This window comes from Thunnus maccoyii, chromosome 9 (genome assembly GCF_910596095.1).
Source record: "Thunnus maccoyii chromosome 9, fThuMac1.1, whole genome shotgun sequence".
Taxonomy (NCBI): domain Eukaryota; kingdom Metazoa; phylum Chordata; class Actinopteri; order Scombriformes; family Scombridae; genus Thunnus; species Thunnus maccoyii.
The window spans coordinates 870,539-888,322 of record NC_056541.1 but is presented as its reverse complement, the minus strand read 5'-3'; the positions used below and the strand labels follow the sequence as shown (position 1 = coordinate 888,322).

Below are 17,784 nucleotides of genomic sequence, written 5' to 3'. Positions count from 1 at the left end.
ATTAGTTAAACGATTAATCACTAATGAAAATGGTTGTGAATCAATTAATGATGTCAGCTGTGGAGGAGATCAATAACATACTGTAGTGTATACTGTACTTTATACTGTAGTATATATACTTTATACTGTAGTATATACTGTACTTTATACTGTAGTATATACTGTACTTTATACTGTAGTATATATACTGTACTTTATACTGTAGTATATACTGTACTTTATACTGTAGTATATATACTTTATACTGTAGTATATACTGTACTTTATACTGTAGTATATACTGTAATTTATACTGTAGTATATATAATTTATACTGTAGTATATACTGTACTTTATACTGTAGTATATATAATTTATACTGTAGTATATACTGTACTTTATACTGTAGTATATACTGTACTTTATACTGTAGTATATATAATTTATACTGTAGTATATACTGTACTTTATACTGTAGTATATACTGTACTTTATACTGTAGTATATATAATTTATACTGTAGTATATACTGTACTTTATACTGTAGTATATACTGTACTTTATACTGTAGTATATATAATTTATACTGTAGTATATACTGTACTTTATACTGTAGTATATACTGTACTTTATACTGTAGTATATATACTTTATACTGTAGTATATACTGTAATTTATACTGTAGTATATATACTTTATACTGTAGTATATACTGTACTTTATACTGTAGTATATACTGTACTTTATACTGTAGTATATACTGTAATTTATACTGTAGTATATATAATTTATACTGTAGTATATACTGTACTTTATACTGTAGTATATATAATTTATACTGTAGTATATACTGTACTTTATACTGTAGTATATACTGTACTTTATACTGTAGTATATACTGTAATTTATACTGTAGTATATATAATTTATACTGTAGTATATACTGTACTTTATACTGTAGTATATACTGTACTTTATACTGTAGTATATACTGTAATTTATACTGTAGTATATATAATTTATACTGTAGTATATACTGTACTTTATACTGTAGTATATACTGTATACTGTCTGGTATTAGTACGTATGATGGATTTGGGACACACACGGAGTCACATGAGAGTGGTGCCCAATCTGAGGTCCGGGGCCCTCTCAGTGTCCATGAAAGAGTCCTTCAGGGTCTTCAGTTAAATGTTAAATGTTTTTATTGAATTCAATAAAAGTTAGTATTGATCATTAACGTGTTGCTCTGACGTCTTTCTGCTGATGTTTATCAGACACATTAAAGTAAAAATTCTTCACTTTGACTCACAAAACTGATCAAACTAGTTTTGAGTGTAAAAGTCAGAGACTGAATATCATTGATCAGGATCAATAATACCTGACTGAAGCAGCAGATTTATATATACTATATACATATAATATTTATATTTGAACATTTGATAAGGTGTTACACATCTTTTTATTTATATTTATCAAACAAATAAGATTACATCTGCATTGATCAGTCACTCTGATCATCTTCATTGATCTGCACTTATCTGTGGAACAGAGTGATCTGATCTCTCAGCTGCACAATTTAGTTTCATTTCATCCACATTTACATATTTATACATCAGAGCTGCAACCATCAGTTTGATAAATGATCAATTGGAGTCATTTTTCAAACATTTTACAGTTTCAGGATCTCAAATGTGAGAATTTGCTGTTTTATATTGTTGAGCCTGTAAACTGAATATTTCTAACGTTACACTGAGTTTTAGTCAACTGTGATCAATTTCTGTTGTTTTACAAACCAAACGATTAATCAATGTTGAAAATGATCAAACATTATAAATATATTATAATTATACATGTTGTGTTTATATTATTCAGATTGAACATTCCTCTAAAAACACCTCGACAGTCACGTCGTTAATGACAGAAACGAAACTATTATAGTAGCTGAATGATTGTTTAACCCTTTATGTTCAGCTCAGATTTGACCTCTGAACAAATGTTGAAATGACCCAGAATATTAAAAATATATTTCTCTCTCTGCTCGTGGTTAGTTGAGTTAGTTTAGTCATCATTTAGCAGCCAGAATCTGAGTTTCCTGAGTTATAGATGATCTTGTGTTCAGGTACGGTGGGATTTGGTTCATTTAGGGGCCAGATATGTGATCACGTCTGGGTTTCTTGAGTTAAATCTGTTCGTTTAGGTTTGATTTTCTCTCTCAGACACAAACACAAACAGGATGAAGTCAACAAATACAAATAGTTCTTCTAAACTACCAAAGTTTATCTTGACTCAATATATATATATATCAATATAACTGATATATATATATATGTATATATAGAGCCCAGTATTTGTATTTGTATTTGTTGAGGCAGCAAAATTATTTGTATTTGTATTCGAATAAAAGTGGAAAGAGGCTTAAAAATCCTGTTTTTGTTTTTATTACGCTTTTAATTTTACAATCAGTGTTCATGAATAAACTACACACACAGCGGGTCTCTAACTGGAGTCTCAGATCAGAGACGACGGCGCTGAGATAAAACAGACTCTACCTGTTAATACACCCAGAACACAGACAGCACAGCAGGAAACATGAACAACTTTTCATTTATTGCTTATTTTTTACAACCTAACTTTGAGGACAGGAGACGGCGGTGACGGAGAGTTTGTTGGTATTTGACGTTTTTTTTCTTCCCAAAAACAAATAATTTTTAAAATATTCTTATAAAACTATTTGTGCTTTGCTGAATGATGTATTTGTATTCAGGCACAGCGTTAATAAATACATATAAACTGCTGCATTCATCTGGTGGATTTAATGTTCTTTGATGTTTTCAACTGTAAATTGATTTCAGATTACATTTGAAGTTATTGATCAGCGTCGTTCTCATTGATCTTATTATTGACGACGGAGTTCAGCTCTGGTTTGCAGTGTTTCTGTTTTAACGTGTTTTAAAGACACACAGCGAGTTTCCATCGTGTGTTTTCTTCATACTACAAAGAAGAAGAGTTTTAACCCTCAAACAAAGCATGCTGGGAAATCTGATCACGTTTCTTAATTTAACGATTGAAGCTCAGAAAGACTCAAATATAAGTTCTGAAATAATATTACATAAAAACTAGATATTAGTTGATGTTTTACTGTGTAGATTCTTCATATTTAATCAAATTTTAAAATGTTGCATCGTCACGTTCAGCTGAAATACGACTATGATACGACTATCAATGAGATTATGAACAAATGAAGCTTCATTAAAGACTAAACGTCTGTTTGTTAATGGATACGATCAGAATATGAAAGAGTTAAAAGCTTTTTAAACAAACATTCTCTGGTTTTCATGACCTTCTATAATAATCTGATGATCTTTGGGTTTTGGACATTTATCACAATTTGATATTTTACCAGCATGAATAATCCTTTAATGAGAGAATTAGTAGCTTAATAAAGATTCTCGTTAGTTAAAACATTTTTAGCAGATCCGTCGTCCTGTTTAACTCAACTGTTATAAACACTTTATTAATCTATTACAATCTAACACAACAGCTGCTGTAAACTCTGCTTTTATGAAGCTTCTATGTTTTTAGTCGACATTGATTCTACTTGATGTTTATTGAGGTCGGAGCTGCTGGTTTCCTGCTGAACTGCATCGTATTGACAAGTGTTCCTAATATTTTGTCCCTCATGTGAATGTTAATGAACTTTTAATTTTAACTACTAAGTAGAATTATCACCTTTCTGACAATGTCAACAAAAACTGAAAATATATAAACTTCATAAAAGTAGAAACAGCTGTTGTACTGATCACACAGGTTCCTGATAAAATGATCGCTGACTGTATTGATCTCAGAACAAAGACTGTAAATGTGTCAGAGATCCACTGATGGGACGAACTGAAGAGAAGCTTCATAAAGATTTAAATCCATTTTTGCAATAATTGACTCCATCACTTCCATTAAAGCTCATTTGAAGGATCTTTTAATATCCAGTATGAACTGGAGGAATGATTACAGACACCTGACTGGTTTAACACACTGGAAACACTGAACTGGTCCTTTATGCTCCATTTCACCCAGTCTGCCTGTTCATCAGGTCAGGTTTATAAACTGTTCTTTTGACCCACACGAGCGTCGACGTAATTAAAATGTTTTCAGTTAAATGATCCAACATGAAGCTCTGAGTGTTTAACTCTTCAAAGCTGCTTCAGCATCACTGGGAACCAGAATAAACCAGTTCATCCTGCAGCAGCACCATGTTTGAGACATTTTAATATCACAGGATGGAATTTAATACACTTCACAAAGTAAGATATCAAATCAATAAAGCCTAGTGTTATCATCACTTCCTGGCAGTATACATCAATCATGACCTGTTATATAACTGATGACATCACCTGATAATCAGCAGAACTATTGATTAAAACTGATGAAAGTTCAGGTCTGAATCTTCAACAGTAGCAGCTTAGAAATAGATTGAAGACCTTTTAAAACCTTCTGAAGCCTTTTTAGAGGAAACTTAAACAACAACAACAACAACACACGTTTCAATTGTCAAGGCAACGTCTCAGTTTTATTCTCTTATTCATTTGACTTTAACAAAAAAACCGTCAGGACTTTGTGGAAAAAAGTTAATGCAAAAGAAACTTTAAAGGCAAAGTCACAAATGCAGCAACATAATTTCAACGGAATAAAAAAAAAAGGTTGGGGAGGGGGGGCAAGGGAACTGACTCTCCATCAATAGGAATGTTGAATGGCGGAGGTGGGCGGGGCTGGAGGCTAAGGGGTGTGGCTACAGGGCGAGCAGAGGGAGTAAGTGCTGGAGCTCAGAGCTGCCCGCAGTCAGCGATGGCGATCTTCTTTGATGTTTTGCCGCTTTGGCTGCCGAAGGACTCCATCTTCTTCACCACGTCCATCCCCTCGACCACGGAGCCGAAAACCACGTGTTTCCCATCCAGCCTGCGGACGCCAGTCAGTCAGTCAGTCAGTCACATGACATACACACAATATATATACACACACACGATATACGAGGAAACGAGAGGATGCAACAGACAGAACAAGTGTCGTGTTTTGTCTCAGCCTGTAAACACTTTGATTCGAAGAGGTTGAGCTGCAACAATTAACTCAATTAGCTGTTAATTATTGATGATCATTAAGTCTTTTTAACAATGTAAAAGTCAAAAGTCTGATTCCAGATTCTTGAACGTGAATATTTTCTGGTTTCTTCATCTTTGAGCCACATTTGACCATTTTGACTTTATGGACCAAACTACTAATCAATTGATTAACTATTAATCAATTTATTGAGAAAACAGATGAATGAAGATTAGTTGCAGGCCGATAGAAAGGCTGCAACGGTCACCTTTGATTTAAAGAGAAAAGAGGTGGAAACACTGAAGAGTCACGTGTGTGGATGAAGCTTTGTTGTGCGCCTGTAAGACGACACTGAGGGATCAGGCTGCCCTTCAGTGTGGAAGCGTGTGTGTGTGCGCGTGGTGTTTCTCACCATGATGTTTGCGCTGTGCAGATGAAGAACTGGGATCCGTTGGTGTTTGGTCCAGCATTGGCCATGGACAGGATGCCAGCGTGGGTGTGCTTCAGGGTGAAGTTCTCATCAGCAAACTTGTTGCCGTAGATGGACTTTCCACCGGTTCCGTTGTGGTTGGTGAAGTCACCGCCCTGCATGTCCAACACACACATTAACACTTCCAACCTTCCAACTGTTGGTTTAAATAACTGCTATTGTCTGAACATCTCAGCCTCTCATATGGAGGATGTGAAGATGCCACATTTGGCTGCAGGAAACTGATCCTGCTTTCACAACCAAATGATTCAATTACAATCAGCTAATTAATTTATAGTGAGAACTGCTGTTGGTTTCCAGTCTAATGAAGCCTCACCTGACACATGAAGCCAGGGATGATGCGGTGGAAGGTGCAGCCCTTGTAGCCGAAGCCCTTGTCGCCGGTGCAGAGGGCGCGGAAGTTCTCCGCAGTCTTGGGCACCACGTCGGCACGGAGCTGTGGAAACAAATTACAAAACACACCCAAAGTCACCAAACAGCAAACAGAGTGAAGTCAATGTCTCCTTTCCAGGAAGTAGTGAAGAGGGATTTTTGAAGAGAAGGTAAGTTTTGCAACCAGTCAGTGAATCATCTGGCTTGTTGCCATCCAGGACTGGAGCCAAAAACCAGAGCAGGTTTATCAGATAATGTGCACTTTGTGCTGTGCAGCAGCTATGTCGACACAGGATCAGCACACAGCTCTGGCTGCTTATAGCCTCTCAGTAAAGAGGTCAATAGAGCCTCTCTGCAGAAATAAAGCCCAGATTACTGTAACAGCATCCTGCAACACTGGAAATCAGAGTGCAATCATCTCCACAGACGTACACCGAAAACAGCTTCCAAACATAAAATACTGCTCGATATGCTGGACAAGAAATTAGTGCAACATTTAAGTCAAATCAAGTTCAACAGCAGCAGACGTAGGCTGCAGGCATTTCAACCCATGAATCACTCATTCTGTGGTTCATGTCTGCTGATGCCATCATGTCATGGTGAAAGCAGTACAGCATTGCACCATAGCAGAATATCTGCATGGCCTGCAAGCATGTGCAAGGCGGGAGGCGGGGCGGGGCGGAGGGGGGGGGGGGGGGGGGGAGGAAGGGGGGGGGCCGCAGTGGACGGGCTGCATGAGCTGCGGCTGATCCCAGAGCAGCAGCTGTACAGGTTTCCACCTGCTCAGCAGTAACACAAACCAGGGAGCTCTAATTACCTGTAACATCACATTTAAAAACTAACAAGCTGGCTGGCGTCTCTGTGAGGGACCGCGGACCGCAGCTGTGCAACGACTAACCGGGAGGTGCTCGCACGATCACCGGGAACGCCCTTAACGGGGTACAGCGACGAGCACAAAATGGCGTTAGGTAGCATGCTAGCAGCCTTTAGCCCACAGTTGGCTGCCGGATATAACGTTAACCTCCGTGAAAATGGCGCCATAACGACGGTACCGTCTATCATTATGCTTATTCATCTTGGACAGTTTGGCTCTAAAGGTACCGCGGTTGCTTCGGCCATGTCAGTACATCCGCATTTTTGAATCACGCAGACAGCGCCCCCCCCCCCCCCCCCCCCCCCCACCGCACCGCGGAACATTCCAGAACCTCCTCCGCCCGTTAACACGGGAACCGGCGCCGCTAGCCGGCAGCTACATGCTAAACGCCGCGTGCAGGACAGTGATTTTTGAACGGACAGTTGCCAGAATCCTTTAACGGACACGTAAATAATGTGACAGTTATTGAAAATAACCCGCAGGAAGAAATGACTCAGCCAGCGGCGGAGGTTTCCCGGGCTCGCGTGAGGGCAGCGAAACAAAGAACCGCGCGAACTGCGCACGAGCCGCTCTGCGCTCTCACGCGCTCAGTTAGCATCGATGCTAGCTGCTCAAACATGGGCCGCGGGCCTCCAACAGGCCGCAGCGTGACGAAGCTAACGTTAGCTGCCATTCAGCCAAAAGCTGCCCGGTGACTATCAACTAATTAATCCCCGTCTGCACCGGAACATTTCGGCCGGTTACACTAGATTTAACGGAGATATCTAACATCAGCGTCACACGGCAGATAGATAAGCATTAACATTAGCTGCAGTAAAAACAGAATTACTGTCCTCAACTACAGCCGGACACGGTTCAATCAGCATTAACGTTCACTGCGGAACGCTCCGGTGTCCGGTCCAGTTAGCTGAAGCCAGAAGCACGTGCGCATGCTCCTTCGGGCCAGTGGTGCTCGTGACAGCTCGTGTGATGCTACATGTTCACTACAGGAAGCAGCTCTCTGTTCACTCATCCCGCAGTAACACTAACATTCCCCCGCACAGGACACCGCACAGCCCGCAGTGACAGTAACCTTCCCCTGCATAGCCCGCAGTAACAGTAACTTAACCTTCCCCCGCACAGGACACACCAGCCGCCCGCAGGCTAACAGACAAAACTGCCGTCGGCTACAGGTCACAACGGGTCCTTTACCTCCATCACAACGCGTCCGATCGAACTGCCGTCAGCAGTGACATCGAAGAAGACTTTGGGGTTGGCCATGTTGGGACTGAGCTGGACACGACGGATCTCAAAGAACCGAAAAAGATGGCGGAGCGGGGATCCAGTTTATATAAGACGCCGGTGGGCGATGCTAAAATACAGCCAGCCAATTGGAAATGCTGGCATATTTTATTGACGCATGTTTCAGCCAATCAGCAGCCGGGACAGCCGCCTCTCCCTTTTTACTGGTTTCTAAATGGACAGACTCATTTCACGGTGTGTTTGATTCGGAGACCCGAGCGGGGCGGTTAAGCGGTTGTTGAATGTTGTCAGAATTTCTCACACGGCGCGAGCCATGTAACACCGCCCCATTTGGGTGTTCCGGTCGCAAAAACTTGAAATCGCGTGTCCCGGAGCAGCGCGCGCCACGGATCATTGACAGCTCGGGCGTCCAATGCGCGCAGCGCGCTCTGTGCGTCAACGTGAAGTCCCGCAGTCAGAGCGCGGTCACGCTGTCAGGGGAAGATGCGTGTGCTCGGTCCCGCAGTCAGGGCGCGGCCCCGCGGTCAGGGCGCGGTCCGCTGTTCTGCGCATCAAAGAACAAAGTTTGTGTTTTAACATCAATTACAGACGAAAATACACTTTACCGCCGTTTACTGGCAGAATATGGTCAACAAATCTTTGACATAGTTTATTTGATCCTTTTAACGTTTGGAAAGTGTCTTTGAGTACCTTGAAAACCGCTCTATTAATAAAAATTATTATTATTATTATTATTATTATTATTATTATTATTATTATTATTGTTATTATCAGACTGAGATAAGCCAAACGGAAAATTTAAAGATTTTGTCTACAGGGAAAAACATGAATGTTTCCTATAGATGTAACTGTGTGTATTGATGATTGTGGTGGTTGTATGTAAGAACCAATAACCACTGTGTTTAAAGACCCCCTCCAGACATATTTTAAGACATATAAAAATACTCTGCTTTGAATAATAAATTGTGTCTGATGTATTTTTTCCATAAAAAAGGACAATTACCTAGTTGGAAATTCTTAAGATTACATCTCAGTCCTCTCCCTCACTAAAAATCCCAAATCTGCAGGTTTTCCTGCTGGACCCAAGATGTCTCCTACATAGATACAGTTGATAAAAACATTATTGTGGCAGGTGCACAAGTTTGGGCACCATAAAGCTTCATTTATACTCCAGAGCGGACGCGCACACAGACAGCTGTGGACACCATGGACGGATAGTTGATGTGTTTATACTACATTCTGGGGTCCGCGTGGAGGACGCGTTCCACACATGCGCAGTATATCGCCGTCTGCAGGAACACGGCGTTGTGACTGCGCGGACACAACAAATTGCAGGTACGCGGATGTCCATACAGAGCCAACGCACACACCATCTGATGACGAAATTTACATCAAGCAGACCCTCGCAGACGAGGAAACTATAATTTCACCATAAAAGTTCCCAAGTCTCAGATTCTTTTGACAAGGTCTCAGACCTTCATCAGCTCGTTAGGCCTGAAGCGCGTCAACAGTTGTCATTAGGAAATGTCAGCTGGTTCCAGTTTCAGAGATTTACAAATCCTCTGACTGTTGCAACCGTGAGTTCCTCTAAGCAGCTGTGTAAGACTCTGAAAATGAAAGTTACTGATGCCCACAATGCAGGGAGGCTACAAGAAGACAACAGTGTTGTCAGCCTGCAGTTTCCACAGTGTGAAATGTAATCAAGAGGTCAAGATGAGAAGACCAAGAAAACTCTGGCAGAGAGCTGCTCATATGCTGGTTTTTATTTATCAGACTGAGTGGTGGAGCAGCGACACGCTAACACGACCTTCATGGAAGAGTCAGTAGAGGACTGAGGCTCTTTTCAACTAAAAAACACCAAAATATGTTATTTGTCAAGGGGTGGCTGCTTCGATCAGCTTGTTTATCCCCCTTTGTCCTCCATTGTGATGCCCCCCCCCCCAACAAACAGAATAAGAAAGCAGCTATGATGCTGTGATCATAAAACTAGTAGTTCTCTGTGAACCTGAGTGTCTTCAGTTGAGTTTTTTATCCAAATGTTCATCCAGATATTTGTAAGAACAGACAATCTCCACCTCTTCACCATCTTTTCTTCCTCAAATCAATAATGAGCTCCTTTGTTTTACTGATATTTAGCTTTAAATAATTACCTTTGCATCATTTAATGAAGAAGTTGACCTCCTCTCTGTACGCGAAATCATTTCCTTTTGATATCAGGCCGACCAAGCCATGATGACAATGACCTACAATCAGCTGTGTGGTGAATTAAATGGAGATTAAATTGTTCTTGTCTCAGTTACTTCACTATAAAGTTCATTCTAACTGAATACTGGACCACGACTGGCTCCAAACTGGTTTTGATGTCAGAAATCCTGCTTGTAGTTCTGCCTCTTAAAATCTGATTTTCAGTGGGCTCAGAGAAACTTTCCTCCTTCAGCAGATGAATGAAAACAAACTGCAGAGAGAAGAAGAAGAAACATCCAGCTGAAGGAAGAAGAAGAAACATGGTTTTGAGTGGAGGGAGACTTTAAGTAACCAGTTCAACCAGTTGCTCCTCTGGACAGACGGCAGCAGATGGATTCAGCTGTGTGACAACATTAACTGCAGGAACAGATTTAGCATAGCATAACACTGCCGGCTGCAGCAGGGTTATAATTTATTACCATACCTCGCTAGTTGCTACCACGCAAACATCATCTAACAGGGCAAAAAACAGTGGACCAGACTACTGAGATCAGTTAAAGCTAGCATAGCATTGGTCAAGCTATGCTAAGCTAAATTCCCATCACAATTCCCTGAAATCCAAGCTGACATTATCTTTGTTTTCCTTTTAATACCCAACCTTACATTTCTGCTTTTACTCTTGATTTTATAGATTTTTATCCTCTCTCTGTTTCCTTGTTACAAATTCATAAGAGTTATGATAATGTTTCCTCAGTTCCTGTTTTTATTGAGTCCTTTATTTAGAACATTTATTGTTTGTGTGTTGAATGGGGTGAGGGGGGGGGGGGTCTAGGTTTTTTCAACCCTGCTGACGTTTGCTCATTGTACTTAAACGGCCGTCTGTTCTGTAGCTTTGGTTGCTAAGGTGGTTGCTAGGTGGTTACTAGGTGGTTGCTAAGGTGGTTGCTAAGGTGTTTCCATGTGTTGTTCAGCTCCAACATGTACGGATGGATTTGAGAAGTTGACATTTGGAGTAAAGAAGGAGAAAAAGAAGTGAAATCCTGCTACTATAGTTTGTTTACGTAGCCTCCGGAGCCGGAGGAAGCTTCCTGAAGCTGACCAATCAGAACAGAGTGGGCTCATCAGGAGGCGGGCCTTAAAGAGACAGGAGCTAAAACGGCCTGTTTCAGACAGAGGCTGAACTGAGGGGCTGCATAAAGGACCAGTAGAAGATCAATAAGGAGTTTTTAACTGGAAACCATGTAAAGATATTCCAGTAGAGCCCCAGAATATAAATATAGAGCTGGAAATGTGCAGAATATGTGTCCTTTAAAAAGCAGTGTTTCAGCTGTAAAGCTAACATAAATATACATTCAAACTCGCTTCCTCCTAAGGTGAAATGAGTCCAACGCACTTTAATGTCCTCACTGTAATGTATAAATCATACACCATGCTGCTGCTTTTTTCATATATATGTTTATTCATTTTTATTGAAGCACAAAGTGTTTGTCACCTCAAGCTAGCTGGAGCTCAATGTTAGCTAACAGAGCAAGAAGCTAACAGCAATCCATCAGCTAGCTTGTTAAATTAGGAACTAAACTGTGTCTGTTGTTAACGTCATTGTTAAATTGGTATAAAAATGACTAATTAACCAGCAGCTTTGTTGAATGAATAATGTTTCTGTGAGTTTTATCTGCTGTCAGATTAAAAGACCAGTTCCCAGTGTTCCCAGTGTGTTAAACCAGCAGTCAGGTGTCTGTAATCATTCCTCCTGTTCATACTGGATATTAAAAGATCCTTCAAATGTGCTTTCAATGGAAGTGATGGAGGATAAAATCCACAGTGTGTCCACACAGTCATTTAAAAGTCTGTGTGAAGCTTCTATTCAGCTTCAGCAGTCTGAGTTAGTCATATCAAGTGGATATCTGACACATTTACAGTCTTTTTAGCATCAAATTCCCTCTTTGTGTTTCCTCGGACAGTGTTTCCCTGTTGAGCTGCAGGTGGAAGTATAGTAACAAAAAGAGGGACTTTGGTACTAAAAAGACTGTAATGTTGAAAGATATCTACTTGATTTGACTCATTTGGACGCTGAAGCTTCATATTAGCTTCAGATAAACTTTTGTGGATTTTGTCCTCCATCACTTCCATTGTAAGGTCATTATGAAGGGATCTTCTAATGGTCAGTATGAACAGGAGGAATGATTACAGCAAGAAAAACAGCTTTAATGTTCATTTGAAGACTGACTGTTGGTTTAAGACACACTTGATGAATTGTGAACCGACTCTCCTGCTCACAGAACCTCAGAGTTTAATATGAAAACTAACTTTGAGTTTAACGTGTCTCACATTGAACTTAGTATTAAAGAATCCTGAATGAATTCAGAAGATGCCACCGAGCCTGCAGGTTTTATTTTTACCTTTTACCCGTGACGGCGGAGGCACTGATCTCGTGGTTTCCAGGTGGAAGCTGACAGAGAGGCTGTGGGGTCGGCGGGGGTCTGTCATCGATCGGTAACCTTTAATGACCTTTGATGACCTCTGGTTGATGCTCACAGAGAGGAGGCGGGTCACGCTGGCTTTATGAAGGGCAACTGCCATTCAGCCTCAACCCCCCCCCCCCCCGGAGAGGAAATACAGTTAGTTTGTGAGGGTGTCAGCTGTGGTGATTGAACACTGGACAGCTGGAACAGTCTATTAACGGGTCGCTTCAGCCCCCCCAACATATGTACAGTATGTGTCTGTTCCCACCTTCAATCTCAGCTTAAACGCCAATAATTAACTGATCCTACTGACGAGTGTTGTGTGTACTCAAACATGTGATTTGATGACAAGAAGAAAAATATAGAAAATTACCAGAATGATCCTTTAACACCTGCAGGATTTATGACATCACAACTAGTTTGGAGCCAATCAGGGTTCAGTATGTTAACGGTGTGATGTGGAAACTTGAAGCCTCCAGTGAACAAACATCTGCGGCAGAGAGGATGTATTATATACATACATCTTCGTTATATATATATTTTTTATACATATATCTTAAAACATATGTGTGGAGATCTTTAACTTCACAAGAAACTTTGCTACATGTAAAACGGTAAAAGTCAAGTTTAGACTTATTGTTTTGGTGAGTTGTATTATTGCATCGCAGCATGTAACATATGGAATATAATAATATTACCCTCTTACATTACTAATGTACAGTAAAGTATATCAGCAGCATATTCAATATCATGTTAGAGTTGTTTTGTCATTTATTATATATTTTTTGGTTTTTATGTAAAAAATTATATTAATAAATTATCTTAATAAATGGCTGATTTGATTATTATTTTTTAAACTTATCAACATGAAGCATCTTTTCTTGCACTTCTGCTGTTTTGATGCTTCATATAAAGTTTATATTATTTCATATTTTATGTTTCTGAACGTTTCTCTAAAGCTTCTACATGTGACCTTTATTTAAAGCAGCACAGTCTCTCCTCTGTGTGTCTTTCCAGTGTGTGTTTATTAAATTACAAAGGTTATTATTATTGTTATTAGCATCATTACTGAATCATACAGCATGATCATGTACAGTTTATTTTTTCCAGAAGCCACCAGACTCACTGGGACATGGAGACTTTGACACCACAACTGTCTGGACTCTAGTCACTTTACGACATACAGAATAATGACGAGCATGATGAGGATGATGAAGATGAAACCTCGGTAATTATTACATATACAAGCTGCTGTTGATGGAGCGCTTTACGCTGTGAATTCAGGGCAACGGTTTGAGGTAATTTTTGTGTCACATCTTTTTTTTTTCTCCCGGCAAACACGTTGTCTCAAACAGTTGCCCTAAAGTCGGACAGCGTCCTCGGCTGCAGGAGGAAAGAGACCCACAAAACTCCTGGAAAAAAAACTTCCACTCAGAGTCTCAAACAGTTCTTGTTGAGCTAAAAGTTGCCCTGTGAGTCGAGTAGCTTTGGCCCCTTTTACATTTATCAAATGTCTCTTATCAAGTTTTATTTAAACACACTTTCAGTTACATTTAGCCACATGTACGTACAGACGGGTGACAGGAAACCCAACGTGCAGTTTGTTAGTGTTTGTTCTGCTCTGAATCAGTGAACATTCTCTCCTCTCATTGGTCAGAAGGGTCTGAGGCGGGAGCCAGAACATAAACACAGGAAGAAGACCTCACCCCTACGCTGCCTCTGATTGGTTCTCACCCTGATGTTCTTACTCAAGCCTAAACTTAACTAAGGCAACGAGCCAATCAGAAGCAGAGAAAGATACGGCGGCAAAAAACATCAAGACGACGACGTACTCGGTTGTTCATCCAGTCGAGTGTTCAAATCACATTTTTCTACCATTCAGAGGTGCATCAGAGTGCAATGTTGCCATAGTAACACTTTATTTCACAGGTCGCTTCATTTTAGACTCATTTCCTGAGTAATTTGCAGGTATTTAACGACACATTTATAGAACATATTTACAGAGACGTTGCTGCAATTTGGCACAAATTGTAAGAAAAAAATGGAAAAAAGTGTGAAGTTGATTTAGTTGGTAAATTATTATTTTGCAAAAAATATTTTCAGTGTGTAGTTTTGTGTATCAAATGATATATTAGCATATTAGCATATGTTAGGTTTTTTCAATAAAAGTAGCTGCAGTGTAATTGTTAGTTCTCAGGACATTTCTCTCAAAGTGTTTTGTGAAATGTGCTCGTTATAGAGTTTTTAAGAAACAACCTCATATATTAATATATCATCTGACACACAAAACTACACTGAAAACTGAGTATTTGTTAAAGAATTGTTAAGAATCAGATTCATTAAGATTTTCTGTAAATTAAAAACTACATATGAATCCAAATATAATGAGTGAACATTTACCTACTAAACCAACTTCACTTTTTTTCTTATAATCTGAACCAAACTGCACCAACGTCTCTGTAAAACGTCCTAAAATTCACTGTAAAATACCTGAAAATTACTCAGGAAATTAGTATAAAATTAACGGACCTGTAAAATAAAGCGTTTCACGCCATAGTTGTGGATTTCACTGAACAGTGACTCAGAAATCACAAGTGAACTGAATGAATCTGCAGATTCGAGTTTAAAGTCTGTGATTGGATGTTGCACCTTAACTTCTACCGCCACGGTTTTATGTTCGCAGTCTTTCAACTTTTTACTCAAGAACCAGATATTTTCTAACACACTTGTTAATATTTTGTTGTGTTGAGTCACTGACTGGTTTTTTACTGCAGGAACCAGCAGCGTCACCACAAACCAACCACTCCAGAACTGGTTTGTGACCAGACTGAGACCTCTTCCTCTAAAGTCCCTGACTGACTGAGTGATGAAGTGACACCATTAACTCAGCCGGGTGTTGCCACTTCCCGTATCCATTGTTTTTAAACAAACAGCCCTCGGCCATAAAGGTTTTGACCTCGTCTTGTTGTACGATTACGGTGTTCAGATCTGCCAAAACAAATCAAAACCACCCAGACTGAACTACACATTGTTTCAGCCTCCGCAGCAGCTTCACGCTCAGATCCTCCACACAGATCCTCCTCACAGATCCTCCCGACAGATATTCCCTCAGCTGCTGTCTGATGGCGGTGCAGGCCGCTGTCTACCAGATGTTCAGCTGGGTCACATCACATGATTCTCATCAAACCATCCAGTCTTAGTGTCTGCGTGCTGATCTCTTCAGTCTTGGTTTTCTCACACTGATATTAATCAGTCCAGTCCAGAGGGAGGTGATAACGCAGCTGAATGTTCATAAGAATAAAAACTCTTCATCGAGCCCATTAACAGAACATCACGAAGCCGTTGAGCAGATGTGAGAGAAAACGTTTGTTTCCACGAGTTTCCGGTGAGAGTTTCTAAACTTTTCTCTGATGCAGACGAGAAACGATCGTTCATCGTGACGCCGTCTGCACACAGAAACTGGAAACAAAAAAAGGTTTCTGATCACGTTTCCTCATCGGCTTCATAAAATATCAGCTGTTTATTAAACCACAGCTGGTGAAATCTGCTGCTTTCTTTTTTAAAAGTCCAGATTAAGATGCATTTACAGCTTTAAAGCTTCCGGCTGGAATCCGTCTCCAGTTCTTCTTGGTTGCATTTACACTTTTTGGGTTTTCATGTTTTTTTTTATCTGCCAACACCAGGCTGAACAGCAGCTATTATTGGATCAGCTGTGTGCTGAGATGTTTAACAATCTGTAAAATTCTGCAAGCGGCTCAACAGTTGGTTTAATCAAACATGAAGGGCCTCCATCAACCAATCAGAGAGCAGAACGGTGACGTCCAACAACAGAGATCCAAACAGAAACTCACTGAAAGCTCCACGTCTCTCAGAACCGCCAGCACTCAGCCAGTCTTTATGGTTATGATTGTGTTTTTTGTTCTGTTCTACTAAAACCCATAAATATAAAAGAATAACACCAGGAACTTTCTGATTAATTATCTGCAGTTCTGTGTTTAAAACCTCATTTGTGGCCAGAAACCTTTTAAACAGCCTGAAATAATTCAGTTTTAAGATCACAGGGAAACCTTCGGCCCAGCCTGAGACGCGTTTAGTGGCTAAGTGTAAATAGTTTGTGTGTTCAGGATGTTTTTTGGACTCTCGCAGCCCACAGTTCATCTGTGTTAACGCTGCCTTCAGTGTCTCCACATATGTCAGGTGAAAAACAAATAAAACACGTCTGGACAAACAGACCAGACTGTTCGTTTAAAGCTCATCTTCAACTATTTATACATTTAAAACTTATTTGGACCAGGAAACATTCTGGCTTTTAAAAGGACCAAACTGCTGTTTTCACATGTTTTAGCTCATTTACTACAAATCACATTCGACCTCCTGATCGAACAATGACGTCACTTTGACAAAAATAAAAACAGACTCTTTCTGCAGCTTGATTTTCATAGAAAAAACTAAACTTAACGGCAGCCTGGTGGGAAGAAAATCAATCTAAAAACTGCTGGATGATTTGTAAATTGATCAGCAGACGTTATACGTGATCGGTAGTTAAAACGTGTAAAAGCAGCAGTGCGGTCGTCACCAACAGTCACTTTTAAATAGTTTCTCATCGCTGCCTGTGAGCAGAGAAGCTGTCAGCTCTGACAGGGAATGAAGGATGAAGGATCAAAATACAGTTTCAGAGAATAAAAAAAAAAACAATAAAATAAAGTTACCATCAAGTTCATAGTCACACATCAAAGAGTTTTCATATTTAAAAGTTGTTTTGTTTCCTTCTTGTTGTCCGCTCCATCCTGTGCAGACGGCGGCCATGTTGGACCTGCTGTCATGTTGGCGGGCGAGGAAACAGTTTGTATTTTACAGTAAAGTCTCTCTGTTTACATTTGGATGTTCTGTGTGTGTGTGTGTGTGTGTGTGTGTGTGTGTGTGTGTTTCTCAGTTGTTCTCGAACAGAGACAGCAGGTCGTCGTTGTTGTTGTTCGGGAGGTCTGGAGGTCCGAGGTAGGACAGCAACTCATCTGGGTTGGTCAACTCTGGAAGCAACTGCAGACACAAACAGTTCAGATGAGTTAGTGTGAACGTGGTGTTCCACAGGG

At 40.2% G+C, this 17,784-nt stretch overlaps 2 protein-coding genes across 2 annotated transcripts in view; both read right to left on the bottom strand.

The window, feature by feature from the left end:
• Positions 1 to 4,518: 4,518 nt before the first annotated feature.
• ppiaa (peptidylprolyl isomerase Aa (cyclophilin A)) lies at positions 4,519 to 8,117 on the bottom strand. Its single transcript, XM_042421922.1, has 4 exons — positions 7,998 to 8,117; positions 5,877 to 5,996; positions 5,483 to 5,655; positions 4,519 to 4,932 (listed from the first exon to the last, which is right to left on the bottom strand). The coding sequence occupies exons 1-4, from the start codon at positions 8,064 to 8,066 to the stop codon at positions 4,800 to 4,802; spliced, it is 495 nt and encodes a 164-aa protein (XP_042277856.1). The 5' UTR covers positions 8,067 to 8,117; the 3' UTR covers positions 4,519 to 4,799.
• Positions 8,118 to 17,623: 9,506 nt separating this feature from the next.
• Positions 17,624 to 17,784, bottom strand: part of LOC121903749 (zinc finger MIZ domain-containing protein 1-like) — a 20,179-nt gene continuing 20,018 nt past the window's right edge. The window contains exon 15 of the mRNA XM_042421092.1: positions 17,624 to 17,721. Within this exon, the coding sequence (XP_042277026.1) occupies positions 17,624 to 17,721 (98 nt within the window). The remainder of the gene's footprint in view (positions 17,722 to 17,784) is intronic.

Bases quoted from the DNA above. Each gene is read 5' to 3' on its own strand.
- ppiaa (XM_042421922.1), bottom strand. From the start codon at position 8,066: ATGGCCAACCCCAAAGTCTTCTTCGATGTCACTGCTGACGGCAGTTCG. The intron at 5,656-5,876 runs GTGAGGCTTCAT...TTGGACATGCAG, and splicing joins TCCCTGGCTTCATGTGTCAG to GGCGGTGACTTCACCAACCA. The intron at 4,933-5,482 runs GTGAGAAACACC...TGGCGTCCGCAG, and splicing joins TGCACAGCGCAAACATCATG to GCTGGATGGGAAACACGTGG.